This window comes from Micromys minutus (genome assembly GCF_963924665.1).
Source record: "Micromys minutus genome assembly, chromosome: 5".
NCBI classification, from domain to species: Eukaryota; Metazoa; Chordata; class Mammalia; order Rodentia; family Muridae; genus Micromys; species Micromys minutus.
In genome coordinates, this window is record NC_137974.1 from 3,740,851 (window position 1) to 3,757,185 (window position 16,335).

At 46.6% G+C, this 16,335-nt stretch overlaps 1 protein-coding gene across 1 annotated transcript in view; it reads left to right on the forward strand.

Moving 5' to 3' along the window:
• ENOX1 (ecto-NOX disulfide-thiol exchanger 1) overlaps positions 1 to 16,335 on the forward strand; it is a gene marked incomplete at its 3' end in the record, with an annotated part of 494,647 nt that overhangs the window by 441,294 nt on the left and 37,018 nt on the right. Inside the window, 1 exon segment of the mRNA XM_080917124.1 lies at positions 2,428 to 2,484. Within this exon segment, the coding sequence (XP_080773250.1) occupies positions 2,428 to 2,484 (57 nt within the window).

The following is a 16,335-nucleotide window of genomic DNA, read 5'->3' on the forward strand; positions in this document are numbered from 1 at the left end:
ATCCTGTATTCTGACGTAAGCTTTCAGCCCACTTATGAAAAGGGATGAGTTGTGCAGAATACATTAGTGGAGGCTTGTTGGTACGTGGCCTTAAGAAGCAAGGCGCAGGCACTGGGGAGCATCACACTCCACTGTGAAAAGAACGCAGAACAACCAAAATTGCTAAAGACCTAAAATATGACTGAGGGAAAACGTGTGTTTTTCCATCAGCAATGCTAGTATGAAATGAATGGCTTTTCCACACAAAAGCACCAGGAACACCTGAGCCTGAGGAGACCAGTGACATGCAGCGGCCGGATGCATCCCCACCAGTGCCACTACTGAGCAGCTGGCCTGCAGACCCCCTTCCCCGCTGTCCCTACCAGCCATGCAGAAGGCAGCACACATACAGTGAGCTTGCTACTTCTACCTCTGAGTGGCATAGGCCCCTCGCCCATACCTAACCTCAGCCTCTCGAGCCTTCCTCTGGGTCTGTATAGCATAACTCCAAAAGAGAAGATACTTTTAGTACCATCATAGACATGGCTTTGGCAGACGCCCACCACATAAAAGCGTATGTCCCCTCTGGAACTTTGCTACCAAGAGTACCAGCCTCTGGCGGGGAACCCTGATGAGTCTAGGTCATGAGAATAGATTCTCAGAGGATTTGTTCCTGCTCTTCAGTTCTGTCCCACGATGGCCGTAGGTCCACCAGTTCTACAGACTCCTGCCTTCACCTCCTTGGCAGTGACAAGATCATCCTACACTCAGAGTTCATAACTCGTATCTCCCAGGCCTGGGGAGTTGTCCATCTGGGAGAGAGGACCAACAGGCCAAAGGCATAGAGTGGCTCTGGAGCAAAAGGCAAGACCAGGAGTCTGCACTGCAAGGAGAGGGCCTGCAGGAGCTCCCTGGGTGGGAGGGAAGTGGAAAGAGAGCAGCGATGGGGCACAATGTACCCTGGAGAGACTGGAATGTATTTAACAGGGTAGGACATCACCTGTCATATGTGTGCTGGAAAGCAAGTAAGACACATGCTCAGAGAGAAACATACACACACACATGCCCCCACAGACATGTGCACACATATGCACATACATACAGAGACGTGCACACACAGAGAGATGTGCACACACACACAGACATTCACACTCACATAGGTGGAGTTACCAGATAAAGGGAGATGAACAGCAAGGGGACTGAAAAGGGAAACGGGGAATTCCATAATGATTTTATCCCGGAAAGGATACTATTTATAAGCTGTCCTTATGTGCTCCGATAGTGTTCCCATCACTGTGGCTTGTGCCTGCTCGAACTTGCCTGTATCTTGCATTTCCACCACACCCCTGTATTTGTTAAACACACAACCACCAATGACACAGCCCTAAGAGGGACAGAACAAGTTTTTGCTGTGCCTAATTGGGTTAATGTGGCAATGAGCCAAACCACCACTTTAGCTCCATCTCTGCTGCCTCACCCTCAAATCCTCACGTCACCGTGGTGCCTGTAGCAAAACCCCTCTCTTGACATGGCTTTCTTAAAAAAGCAGAGGGTAGCCTCAAAAACCAGATTCTTCTACTTTGGTATGCACAAGTAGCCATAAGGAACCTTTCCTCCAAATTTTACTAGATTCTCTCCAATAATAAGTATTTTTCCATTGGGCAGGAAAAAAAATAGACTGGCTTTGCTGCCCAAGCATCACAAACTAAGAGAAAGGTCATCCAGGGCCGGGCCAGCTCTCCCCTATCCATTGCCCTCTGTCACCGTGGGTCTGCCCTGAGCCAGAACAAAATGAATGTCAATCCTGAAGCTTTTCTGAAATCTTCAGTAGCTGGTTAGTCTTAAGCACGGTGAGGGTGCTGTTAAAAACTGCAGCCACCAAAGAATTTTACTTCTAAAGCCTCCGTGACCAGAGAGATGTCTTCTGGTTCTTCTCTTAAAAGACACAAAGTACCTGCTCCTGTTATCCAGTGTGGGTTGTTGAGCCCTGCCGTCAAGGAGGATGTCTAAGGCAGCGCTGCAGCATAGCTGTGGCTGGAAGCCGTCATTCACCAGTGAGCATTAGCATAACATCCATTAGCTGATGGCAGCCCGCAAATACTGCAGGGTTTGAATTAATGGCAATCCCACGAGGAAATGAAGCCATTTAGTATTCTGAAGAACCAATCTGATATATCTTGTGTCTATAGGACTGCTTTCTAATCTTGCTTAAGAAATAATGACCAAGATCCCCCTTTATTTGTTTGTTTATTTTTGCCAGCCCTCGAGCTTTGTAAAATACTGCTCTCGAAGCGGTTTCGGTGAGATTCATTGTAATTATCTGCTCCATCTGTTTGTCCCCGGAAGTTTTATAAAATGCAACCTCAGATTGAGCAGTTAACAAGATGATGTATGCTTAGTGGATGTGCTTGCTTATTCTTTCCTGTTGTTTCTCTTTAAATGTTGCAGTTAAAAGGTACCAAGGACTTGGTGGAGACGAATGGCCACAGCCACGAGGATGCAAATGTAGGTACCACAACCTGGTGTTTGCACTTGTTGCTGGATGTTGGTTGATCCCAGGGGCCTGGCACTTTATAACGTAAAGGAAGTCAGAAGCCATGGTCTCATTGGTTTGATGTTATTCAATAGATTTTAGTATACACTTTGATAATGTTATCATATTAAATGTCACATGTTAGACTCTCGCCAATATGATTGCCTTTGCTTACCCAAACAGTCAGCTTAAACATCCATCAGACTTTCTAATTGCAGTGGATTCCCTCAAGACCTTTCCATGTGTTGGGAAGGCAAGTGGGGCAGGACTCAGCGTGTTAAGTTGTGTCTTGTGTCCGTGTCTATTACATTTGCTCGCCGATGCAGATGATAAGTGATTGTCATGCTAGAGATCACTCTGACACCTCTTTATGCTCAGCCCAGTCACTAAGAGTGCTCCGGCTTTTGCTTTCTGCCCACCCAGTAGCTCCGTGTGTCTGCTTTCTCTGTGTAAGGGGTACTGGCGCCAGATTCTGGACGCACTGTGGTGACTTCTCTCGCTGTTCTTTAGACAGCTAACTTCTAGAACCTTGGAAGTCCCGTGCCCTGGGATGGAGTGACACACCTTGCTGAGAACTGTCCCTCCGCATGCTTTGGTGGCTTTGTTCTTGTCCTTTCCAAACTCTCCCCGATACGTTTTGTATTTGATTAGCTCCCTCACGGGAAATGCCTACTAAGCAAGTCCTTTTCACAAAACACAGAATCAGACTTGGTTAATGAATGCTTGATTAAGCCAGCACTAGAAGAAATTGTATATTTCGTGTTCACTCTTGTTTTAATTATATGCAGCACAAAAGCCTAATAATCATAGCGCCTGAGTTTCCCTCATTGAGATGCCTACCCAATGGCTTTTAAACACAGGGCAGGACTGAGTTCTAGGTGGGGGATGGGGAGGGATTCCAGAGGGACAAAAGACCTGCTGTCTTCTCTCAGGCTGAGGAAGCAGGAGCACAGGCTGTAACAAGTCTGGAAGAATGAGGCAGCTGGTGGGAGACACCGTTCAAACCCCAGGATTTTGTGACTTATTTCTTCGAAGTGCAATGTGTTAGGTAACGACCTCTGTGTCTTCACTGCCCACACCTGTGCAAACCACGGCTCAGCCCTGTTTAAAATCCCATCCCGGGGCCCCCTTGGCACAAGTGTAAGGACCCGAGTTCAGGTCACCAGCACCCAGATGAAAACAAAACCAAAATCTAGGCATGGTCATGTGTGCCCACGACTCCAGCACTTGAGAAGGAAAACAAGAAAATCCAGATAGGGCAGGGAGAACCGGCCAGACAGCCTAACGGACATTGCAGTCTTCAGGTTTAGTGAGAGACTAAGTCAGAAGGTGAGAAGGGTGGAGCTAGACAGAGGAGGGCACTTTTTCTGCCCTGTGCACACACATTCAGAGGACTTAAGTAGATCCACATTGCATATAATCCACCCCACCGACCCCATACGCCTTGTCATGCCGTGGTACTGAGTTAAGGCTCTTGAAAGCCGTAACATGTAGATGTTGAGATTTAGGTTTTTGCTCGTTTGCTTGCTTGCTTTTTATGCTGGCTAATGGGAGCAGGCTGTCTGGGTGTGTGGGTTTGGCTGGCTTTGATGAATGGATTGGAGAGATAGTTGGTGAGCTGAGCTGCCACACTGCCCTGTCCTCGCTGGCAGAATCAGGACACATGTGACATTCGTCTCCCTATTCCCACAGTCCATCACCCACATTTTTAACCCCAATACCCCTCCTGTCTTCCAGGATTCCACATTCTCAACCCAAACATCCACTGGTCTTAGAGCCAGATCTCCTGAGCCTTCCAAGGACATTGCTGTCTATCGTAGGAAGCTAGACAAAGTGCGGTGGGCCTCAGTTTCCTGGCCTGGAATCCCTTCCCTTGGGATTCCCGAGAAAGGAATAAAATCGTTTATGTGGGGACGCCTTGACATCCTGAGATTCTGAGGAGGAAGTCACACACTCAGGGGCTGACTGGATTGAACTGGATGATACACATAAACACAGGCCTGTCAGGACATTGTGCCCCGAGGCTGCCTTGAGAAATCTCACTATTGACTGAACATTGTAAACAGTGCTGGTTTGAGGTCACAGGTCCTTTTGGAGGCAGGTTTTTAGATTTTAGTTACATGTGTAGGCCTCCTGAGGTAGACTTTGTAATCAGCTCAGATTCCACCAGTGAGCGTGGAGTTCCAGCCAATTAGGAGAGGAGCCACAGCTACTACTCAGAGTGAGTGATCTGGGATAGCGCCTGCCAGTCTCTGCCCTGGCACCTCCCGGCCTGGCAAACTGGGGGTCTTTCCATGTCTGTAGGGTTAGGGCACAGCTGCTTGGGGAGGCAGGACATGGGAGTCGACCATTCTAATCCCTTCTCTGTCGCTGCTCGGGGTGTTGGGCTGTGGGGAAGCCTCGGAAGAGAATGGAGTGGGAGGCCTGTAGGCTGGACCTCGCCCAGGACTAGGTGAGGGGGAAAAGGAGAGCACTGGCAGTCCTGCAGGGAGAGTAATCATGGCAGGGAGCACAGAAGCCTTCTACTGGAGACTAGATGGCAGCTCCATAGGCGAAGGCCTTCTCCATGGCTTCCCACAGTAGATCCGGATGAAAAGAAAGTCCATGGTTTTAAGGCATTTACTGTCATGGCTGAAAGTGGATGTGTAAAACCATACCCCACTTCTCAGGGTGGGCCTGAGACTAAATACCTTTTACAGAGAGGAACGTCTGGGAAGGAAAGCTTACTGGCTAAGCCCTCCAGGCCTCTAGGTATCCCATTAGAATGAAGATCTGTCTTGAGCCTACATGACCACAGGCCACATCCTGATGGCCACAAGTCTATGGGGGCTGTGGCTAGTGACAGGGGCCTGGTGCCCGGGACCAAGCAAAGCTCCTACCATCCCTGCAGGGTCTCCAGGGCTTTTGGCCTTAGCTCAACCGGAGAACATTCTCGGTTTCACAGTCCTACACATGTCTACCAGGGCGTTGCCAGCTAGTGATCTAGCTGCTTCTCCTTCTCTTTCGCTGTCTGCAACTTTGCCTCCTCTGCATGGCTCCCCTAAATGTTCATCTGCCCCAGCTGTGTAAGAACAAGCCTGTGGGTTGTTTGGGCCATGCATTAGTGTGCACCTGAATACCGTTTAGCACCATCTCTAATGTCTGAAAGAAGTTTCCCATTCACCTTCTTGTTAGCCCTATGTACTTGAAACAGACAGGGCCTTCAAACCACCATGAAAGAATTATTTTCAATATAATCACCAAGAGCCATGTATGTGTGTGGGGCAGGCTGTTTGACCCCGGTGAACTTGACCTTTCTCATTTGCACTTACATTATGGGAACTACCAGATACCTCCGTGGTTCTCAATCTTCCTAATGCTTTGTCCCTTTAATACAGCTCCTCCTGCTGTGGTGACCCCCCAACCATAAAATTACTTAAATTGCTACTTTATAACTGTAATTTTGCTACTGGTGTGAATCGTAAATATTTGATATGCAGGGTATCTGGTATGCGATCCCGGTGAACAGGTGACTCCACGCCCACAAAGTTTTGGCGGCCCACAGGTTGAGAGCCACCTGACCTAGCACACGTTCTCTCTCGGCAGATGTCCCTTCTCACCTGCCCTGATGGTGTGTGACGTGGAAGGCAGGACATTGGCAGAGAGCTCAGTGCAGAGGATAAGGTTGAAAACTGAACCAGATGTGTAGATTGTTTTCGCTGTAATTATTTATGTCTGGGGGTCTGGGTTTTACACATTGTCATTCATTAACAATGGTTCTATGGTGAACAGGTTTTAATTGTAATTCTCGTGAGAAGTGGCAGCTGCTTTTGTGAAAAGACCGTGTATTTGGCTAGAAAGATAATTCAGCAGTTAAAAGGGCTTGGGGCCCCTGCAGAAGACCTGGGTTCTTGCTCCCACAGACACCAGGCATATCTAAGGTGCAGGTACATGCAGTTAGATACTTATACATACAATAAGTATATATGCTGCATGTCTGTGTTGGGTCTTTAACTTCCTACATGTGATTTGGCTAATCACACTGTGATTGACACGTGCTTGAACCTGGCTTTCATCTCCTGTTTGCTGTGTTTGTTGGTAGCTGTGACGTGACACACCATGGGAGCTTTAGACTGTGGCCCTGTTGCGTGTGAGAGGTCAGTATGAGCTGTATGAAGGGGCTCAGAGGCTCCTCAAGCCTTGATTTTCACTTAGCACCACCAGCACACTTCTGAGAAGCATGGGGCCTTTTCACTACTTCTGCATTTTTGGTAAACCAACCGAATCTGGCCGACACTTGGCCTGGCACTTTTGATGTCTCAAAGTGGAGATTCCCTTTAAAAAGACACACCTGTACCCATATCAGCAGTCCTAGTAGTGTGTTCCGGGATGATTCAAAACCTCTTCAGCCCCATATGGATTAGTCTCAAAGGCCTTGCCATCTGTTCTAGCACACTTGCTAATAATCTATAGTATCATTGTATTCAGATCTGGACATGTTGATGGCAGGTGGACAGGCCATTTTTACTCATATACACCCAATTTAACACTATAGTTCCAGTGTCTTTGGATATCTCATTTATTTCAGACCCCGATTACTCTCCTACAAAGCAAAGCTAAGGATTTCCCTCTGATTTCTGCCTTCCAGCTCTTTCCTATCCCTCTGCCTACTGGGTTCCTGGCCTGGTCCCTTGCAATTATGTGTGGCCGATATCAAAATCTTAAATTAAAAAAAAAAGGTATCTGTCCTCATCCTGTATCTTCTGCATCCCTGCCCCGGCATGTCTGTCTGGGACATGATGTGAGGAAAACGCAGGGGCAGTCAGGAGATGGGACACCCAGCAGCAGCAGAACCCTGCAGGGCACAGAGCCACTTGGTCTGTGTGCTTCCCACACACAATTTCCCTGAGATCCTTGTTTCTGCTTCAGGAAGGGCGCCACCCACATCCCTCTATTTACACAGCTCAGCTCCCCGCTTGTGGAGGTTAAAGAAATCATTGGCAATCTATACGGAGGTTTACTGGGTGGTGCTGAAGGTTACCGATGTCAAGCACAACTCCATTTGCACCCAACTATAAAACAAAACACAAAAGGAAAAGGACCACTCGGTTTCTCACTCTGTCTCCTTAGAGAAGTAAATCCCCAGGGCTGTCCTTAAACCTGTCAGGGTGAGATGTGAGGAGACCGTGGGAGAGATCCAGCACACAGTGGCACAATGCCTCCATTAACCACGTGCTTTAATGGTGTGCATGAGGAAGACCCTGAAAGTGTCCAGGCCATTGCCTCATGCCAACGTGCCTTGATTCAGGTAAAACCCTGATAGGTATATACTATACCCTAAACAATTAAGAATAAACAGCTCCCTTGGAAATGCAATCCTAGTCTCGAGGGAAAGAACAACTCCGGTTTGACCCATTCTTTTCTTAGTGGCCTAACGTCTGGTTGAACATGATCTTAAGCTGAGAAGAGAAATATGGTACAGAAAGACTTGTCCCTACCCTTTCACCCTCGGCCTGTAGAGCCTCTCAATTTGTGTTCCCACCCATCCTGACATCCACTCTCATTCTATAAACCCACAGATAATTCATGAGGAGCAGCAGGAGGAGGCATAGTACACAAGCTAGCACCAGATCTAGGTGCTAGACGTTCCAACCCTCGCTGGCTCTGCCACCGATCACGCTAATTCTACCAAGTGGTTCTCTGAGTCCATTTTTTCTTGCCTCTAAAATGGAATTCACATATTAGGGCCACTGTACTTTTTTGCCCAATACTGACAGAGCTGTTATATGTTAGGTAACAATAGAGCTCACGCTTCGCACGCCATGTGCTGTGCTAGGCTCTGGAGTATGTAAGATACACACATGCATGTATCTGCACATGGAAGGCAAAAGTGCAAGCACCCCAATTCTGCAGTTCATAGCTCTTATCTCCTGCCAAGGTATAAACTCTTCATAATCTGGAATGGTGTGCTGCTTACCTTTTGCTGAACTGCTAAGCTCTGGGCCTGACAAAATCCACGCACATTGATTGGGTCTGAATTTAAGTTGGACGGGACATGACGTCCTTATGTAGGTTTCCGGTGAGGTTGAAGGGCGTGGGCCTGACAAGGTTAAAAAGAGTCTCCCTCCCGCCAACCATCAGTAGTCAGCTCCTTTGAATGTCAAGTAGATGACACCACCAAACAAAACGGGAGTTTTTAGATGCAGAGAATAAATGAAGGTTGTAAAGAGAGTCAAAATTATTAAGGAGATTGAAGGTTTCTCTGGGTTTTGGGTTCTCTTTGTTGTCCCCTAGGTAATTACATGTCCTCCTGTAATCACAAAACTTATACATTACCTTTCTTCACCTTTGCTTGTCTGGGTTCACGTGGGACCATGTGTAAGCTCTCAAGCACATGCACACATACACACGTGCAAACATACACACACATACAGAGAGAGAGAGATGAATCTCTGTGCATGTGCCAGGCCTCTGTATCTTCAGATCAGCTCTGCTATGGCAATGGAAGACCTTTATTGGAAGGACCAGCCCCAGGGATGAAGGCAGACATAGCCCAGTGTGGTAAATGATGCACAGCTCTAAGACCCTAGAGAAGAAACCACTGTGCTCCCTTTAAGGGAGAGATGGACCCATGTCTGTATATGCCTAGATCACTCTTGCTCTTTAGATGCTTGAAGTGGAGGATGGAGTTGTCACATGCCACTATTACCAGTATATCTGATCCTGTTTACACATTCACACTCAGACCTCGCTTCTCCTTCCATTGTCCTTCTGACGACTCTCCTTCACTTCCTGTCCACCCATCCTCTACCAGAAATCCTCTTCTGGTTGCTTCAAATTGTCTGCCAACAGTTAACTGTGGGGCTTACTGTTTGGTACGCTAGGAAACCCATAGTCCTCCCAAAACACACACACACACATCTCCTGCCAGCATCCTTGAGGTTGGCAATAGGAGGGAGTCTGTTGATATACTGTCCCTCCAAGCCGCAGTGCACAGGTCCTAGGAAGAACTGGACTGAGTGCTAATCGTGAGGGTGGGCAGAGCCGACTTCTCAGCAATGGTCCTATTCTACATAGAATTACATCCTGCCCATGCATGTCAGCTCCTCAGCTAGAGCCGGAAGCTGGCCTTGATAGTAGGTCATTCCCCCTGGACCAGGTAGGATCACCTCTTTTCAGCTTTGTATGTTACCAAGAACCATGGTTCTCTATGGAGGTTTACTTTCATTACTTAGAATATTATGTATTCATAATAATTTCCATAGCCCTTAGTTTTCTGCTAGCCACGAGACCAGTGAGGGAGACGTGTGGGTCTGGAACACAGAGACAGATTTGGGCATGCTGAGTGTCGTTGGCAGGCAGAGTAAAGAGGAATCCAAAGTGCCTTCTTCCTCTTGACTGGTTAGAGACAATAGGGAAGGGAATGATTTCACACAGATGATCAGACATGCTGAGAACAGAGCCCAGGCCTCTTTAAAGATAGAATGTGCTTCCCAAAAAGGGTTGCTGGTCTTCCTACTTGTTGTAAAAGCAAACGTGACAACTGAAGATGGACCACTTTTCTAGTCCTCACACAAACATTTAAACAAACATAAACACGAAGGCTTCTATCATAAGGTGCCGTCCTCTTACGAACACCTGGGGATGCCAGAAGCCGTAAGGCAGACGACGATCATCTGCAGCTATAGCTCTCAAGTGTTTCCATTGGTGCCACAGACGTTCGTATTAACTTTAACAGGATTTACTGCATCCCACGTAGATAATTTTTAGAGGTTTTTCTACATGAATCACAGGCATTTTCTCCTATGTTATTAAATGTGTTTTCTTGAGATGGCTTTTAATGATGGCCTAATATTTCAGGCAATCAATGTTCTCCAGTTTATCAATTCTGCTCTAGGACGTTAAAGTGTTATTTGTCTTTGCTGGCACAGATAGTGTGCAGGGAGTGTCCTGGAATGGTGCATTTGTTAATTCTGCACCATCTAAACACTTTATAAATGGAGGTGTTGGTGCTGGGTTGGGATTTAGGGATAAAGGGAGATCCATGGAGTCTTAAAAAAAGATTAAAGATCACCATTTTCTTGACAAGTGATTAAATAAACAGACAAAAGTGCTATCTGGGTATTACCTCATAGTGGGCCTGCTGAGCTCCTCAATGGAAGAGGAGACTTCTGAAGGGAAAATATTTGCACATTGAAGAGAAAGGCAATCACATACACGGCATAAATAATTCAGAAGAACAATGCTTAGATGTGCTATTTGGAGTTGTGTACTGTAGGCTGTCCTTCTTCATGGCCCAAAAGTGCAGAGCCCATGTTCCGCGTGGATTGCAGACCAAGGCTAATGGAATTGGGCCACCATCCCAGCAAGGCTTGTCTACTCTCTCCAGTGAGTAAATGGAGCTAAGCAGACAGATTCATTGAAGTAATACCAAGCTCTAACCTCAAGCAGAAAATTAAGCATTTACTTATGGTTATGGCTAACACATCATGAGGAGACGTATGTATGTTCCATATAGGCGTGATTCGAATGCATTTAATAGGTTCTGGAGCCACACAGAGGGGCTCCACCACAGCATTCTTCCCTCCCGTGCACTGTGGTGTGACATGCTAAAGGGCAGACAGAAGCAGAGACTTGCTCTAGGGTCTTACGGAGACATCAGAGGTCTGAAGACAGTGAGGGGTGAGATACGGTAGCGGGCGAGGTCACTTTCTCTAGCCCTGTGTGTGTTCAGTGGTCGTGGGGCTTTCTGGGTGTTGACATTCATTGCTTAGAATGGTAAGTACTCTATAGTGACTCCATTGCTCTCAGTCTCTACTGCCCCTGGAGGTCAGGAAGGGGAAGGCATACAATGTGGCCACCATGATAGACTGGTTAAACTCCCACCCTTGAAATTGGTCTTTATGTGGACTTCCCGCTCAGCACTGCCTGACTCTCCTTAGATGGGTCTGTAACGCCACAATGGGCGAATATCGGCTACATATCTCTCTGCTCGGCTCTGACCTCCGTGTTTCACTAAATGACTCAGCGGATTGTGACATTCCATCAGGAAATGTGTAGGAAGATGATGAAGAAAACAAGGAGCTGGAGTGGTGGGAAGAAGGGAGCAGGGAAGGTGGAAAGATCAGAAAGAAACAACAGAAGTGGCTTCTGGTTTCACCATCTAGCACCCGACCCTCCTGAATCCAGCCTGGCAGGCAGCAGAGCCACAGCGGCTGACACCTCTTTGCGCCCCGCCAGCTCCAGGAACAAGATCTGTTTTCTCCAAAGGTGCAACCGTGACTGCATCAACATCCAAACTTCATGTGTAAAGTTAAACCAAAGAAAGGGCTATTAGGTTCAAGACAAGAAGTGCGGCCGTCAGTCCAGGAACAAAGTCACCACTGGATTTCATGGAAGGAACCACACAGCTGTAACTTGGAAGTAAATGTCTCTAAACCACCCACTACCCACCACCAAATGAAGCATGTCCCAATCCTCCTTCCAGCCTTCCTGTCTGGGGTGTGAGCTCACAGTCACCATTAGCAGAGCCTCATCTGCCCCTCAGACATATCCAGACATCCTGAGACCTGAAGAGCTTAAAGCCAGATGGAGCATTTTTATCAAATCTTCAAAAAGGCTCTGAACCTCAGGCTAGCCGCTCTTACGTTTTTGGACCTTAGCAAAGCACATCATGTCATGAGAATCCCCTGCAGGCCCCTGATATGGCCAGCAAAAGTTGTCCAAAGGAAGAGACAGCAACATTGCTTTGCTGCTTGTATGTCCATGGGGAGCTCAGAGGGGGTCCTGGCCTGTCACACTCTCTGAGCAGTGGGCCCTTGTGACCATGGAAAGAGTCTTTAAGAGACTTATGATCAGCCCCTTTGCCCAGGTATATGGTGGACCATCTCCCAAACACACAGTGATCTCTTAAAGCATTTCACCAACCATGGAGAACTCCACTAATTATTTTTCCCCCAAATTTCTGGTCCATCTTCTTCCATCACCCACTCTAAGTCCCCCACACTTCAGCCCCCACTCCATGTATCTGAAGTTGCCCTTGTGGTGAGGTCATCGCCTGATAACTCAGCATCACATCATTTCTGTATGTCAGCCTCTCTGGAGGATCACAGAGTGGCTTTTTCTGTCTGGACAATTTCCAGACTGTTCCATGTATTCTGATGAGCTGCTTATGTTTCTGAGGCTTGCAGAATCTAATTTGCACGAGCAATTCCTTGCCACGCCAGCTTTCAGAATGATGATTTGAAACTCTGAGAAAAGGTCTGTGAGTGCAAAATTTAAAACCTGATGTCCATGTAGCTCTAACGCCCGGCCTCCCCCACCATTCGCCCACATACACGTCAGTCCCGAACCTTTTTATGTGGCAGTGTTTGAATTGGTTCCTTGCTAAAAGCAGAATTACCGTTGGCCTGCTAGCCTGAATAAATGGCTTTAATCAACAGGTCAAATTCAGCTAGGTGAACCATTCATTAAAAATTCTAAATAATTAGATTTTTTTATTGATAATTCAGCTTGCTCCATCTGTCATGTCATCCTTTATGCTTGCACTGCAAATCCCACCTGCCTTTTGAGCCCAGCTCAATACACTTTGCTTGGGGCCTTACCCTACACGATCATCCCAAATCAATGACAGACTCTCAGAGCCTTCCCATGGTATTCCATCACCATCCCATCCATTTGGAACAGGACAGGTATGATGGCTGACCCCCAGCTCAGGTGTCAGTTCCTCAAGGCGTCTGCATGTACTCTCTTCAGAACCAAGCACAGCAGGGAACCTGTGGAGGCTGGCATGCCTGTAATAGCCATTGCCCGGGAGTGAACTGAAGGGACCATCCCACTGCCTCAGACAGCACTGTGGTGTCTGTTCAGACTCCATCAGAGGGGCAAACCCTTCTGTGTATTGCCTGCAGGTGATGGTAAAGATGTTCTTAGAGAGTTAACTTGAAGCTATATACAAAAGGGCTATGTAGACTATGAAAGTCAGAGTTGGGGTGGTAAGGACCACCCCATTCCCACATCTTATTTTCTGGAATTCTACCCCAACCTCTCTTCATATTTAATGGCTGTATGCATTATAGCATTATTGTATGCTGGGACTGCTCTTGTCTTGTTTCTCTTGGTTTCTGTGATAGAAATAGAAATCAGGTTAGCAAGCTCATCCCCCATTCACTGCTCCTGAACCTTGCATGGGAACGTTACCTTCTAGGGCGGTAGTTCCCAACCAGTAGAAAAGCAACAGAGCCAGAGAACTGTTTAAAGCAGAGGGTGCTGGGCCCCAGTATATAGTTTCTGATTAGATAGGTTCAGATCTGGGCCTGAGAAACTACATTATTTTTGTTGTTATTGTTTGTTTGTTTGTTTGGGGTGTGTATGTTTTGTTTTTTGGTGCTAGGAATTGGGTATAGGGCCCCACAGATGCTAAGCAAGTGCTACCGGTTGCCACTTCTATTCAGCCAAGACAGGGCTAGACTGATTGGACTCCAGGCATCTTTTCACCACACTGTGCTTTGACATAGTTTACATGCTTGGCCCTCTTCTCTGTTCTTACGCTCTGAGACGGCAGGATCTTAGTCATCTTTACACCTGCTTGTCGACGTCAAAACCTGCCATTATAATAGATCCCCAATAAATCCCCGGTAAATAAAGAGTCGTGGACACTCAATAAATTTAGTCAAATGAAACTGTGGGGGCTCCAGATGTCTCAGCAATATCACCCATGTTTAGCCCCAAGGCTCAGCTTTGCTGCTACATAGCTCCAAAAAGCAAACATACAGTTAGGAATTACCATACGCTTGTGCAAAAGAAATTGGCATCCATTGAGGTAATGCAAATTGTTGCCGTATTCACAACCGGTCCCACCGAAACAGGTCCATCTAAGTCTGTGGGTTAAGCATCGGAGTATAGCAGTCACTCTGGCAGAAGGCAGCCCTGTATCACTCCCCCTCCCCCCCACCCCAAACCCAACCTGGACATGACACTCAGCTGAGGGTATTAACATACAGAGGAGAAGCTCTAGTTCCCAGGGAAGGGGAGACCAGGCAAGTAGATTAATAACCCCAGAATCAGAGCATCTGGGGTACATCTTGGCACCACTACTTCCCAGGTGTGTGAACACCAACTACTTGTCTGATGTCTCGGTTTCTCGTGGGAAATGGAGATACACCAGTCACAGCGCTGTAACTGCAGTTAGTAATACGATTGTCGCCAGTACTTCATCAAGCTCTGCATCCCTCACGAACCAGACCGTGGCAACCCCAAATACGCCGTGCTGGAAGCATTTGCCACGTTTGACATCAGCAAGCAGGTAGCAAGGACAGAGGGTTGGGTTTGGCCATAGTGGGAGGTGGGATTTAATGTTGGCTGGGCTTTTACAGTATTTCGGGTAGTCAGGTTGAACTTATTTTGCTTTCAGAATCATCAAATGTTTTTCCTTCCCACCCATCATATTGTATCCCGTCTCTTCTTGTGCCCTAATTTACCTTGATAAAGGTCAAAGGAAAACCCTCTAAATTTTAATAATATCATTAGCAATGTAAAGTTAGCAGGTGAAAATTATGATAGTGAATGCACTGTCGCAAGGAAAAATAAGAAATGTCATACTGAGAAATGAACTGGGAAAATAACACGCCAGCAGCACCGTAACACGATTAATCTTTACCAGCAACAGAGTCAGTATGACACAAGATAAATCAGCCCGGCTAATTCCGGCTGCACATGCATACATTTAAAAACATGCATTTCACTTCAGTTTCTTTTTTGCTGCTCCGTTTTTATGAGGAAGGAGATCTTTTTATGCCAACGCCTATTCAGACCATGAAGTATACGGACCCATGTAATGCAGCCCTGAGGTCACGCTTGTCCTGCACCGGAGATGAATGCATACCTAGTTTTCAGAAGGAGTGTATGTTCACCTGGTGACATCTACCATTGTGACATAATTGTAAAAACTAAAGAAAATGCTACAGCTTAATTTAAATAATTTGTGGAGTTGTTGGAATAAAAAGGTGGGGTTTTTGTTATTATTATCACTATTATTATTATTACTATTACTATTACTATTTAATATGACTGTCACAAAGCTGGGCCAAAAAGAGAGTCACTGAACTGACTGGAGAGCACCACTTAGTTGTGCTGTGAGCTGTGGTGGCCAGCTTTAAGCAGTGATGCTTGTGGTACCCAATGAGAGATGTCAAGAGATGGAAACGGCTCTTTCCTCTCAAAGTGTGTGTTCTTTGTCAGGATGGTCTATGTCTGACGTACTCGTGGAGGGTTTTTTTCCACGTGGGAACTAGTCCGCAATAACGTCTGCCTGGCTACAGTAGGCCATGTTTTTCTAGAGCACAGTACCTGTGCTGTGACTTCCCACACTCCACTCCGTCCCTGAGGCTCAGAAGGACCTGGCTAGGCAGGGCCGATGATAGGTACCACCACCTTTAATTTTTCTCCACATTGGCATGGTTTCTTTTGTATTGATCAGCGTCTGTCAGTTCCTAACTGCATTTTTGTCTAAATGGCAGCAAAATTCAACAACATTTGGATGCAATACAGCATCAGACATTCAAACCCCTCCATTCGGTTTCCTTTGGCTGGGATTGGTTGTGCTTACATAACACTTCCATTCTTCTGCTGCTTATTAAATATTCCCCATAACAGCATGCATCGTGTTAGACAGCAAGGAACCAAGATGGAAAATGACCAGTCCTTCTTTCAGACTGTGACTTAGGGGAATAGTCAAGCATGGACTATGTAGGAAAGGGGATTATATGTAAAATATAAAAACATCCTTCAAGTTAATAGTGTTTTTTATCTCAGTAGTGAAATTTCACTTTTACTTTCTTTTAATC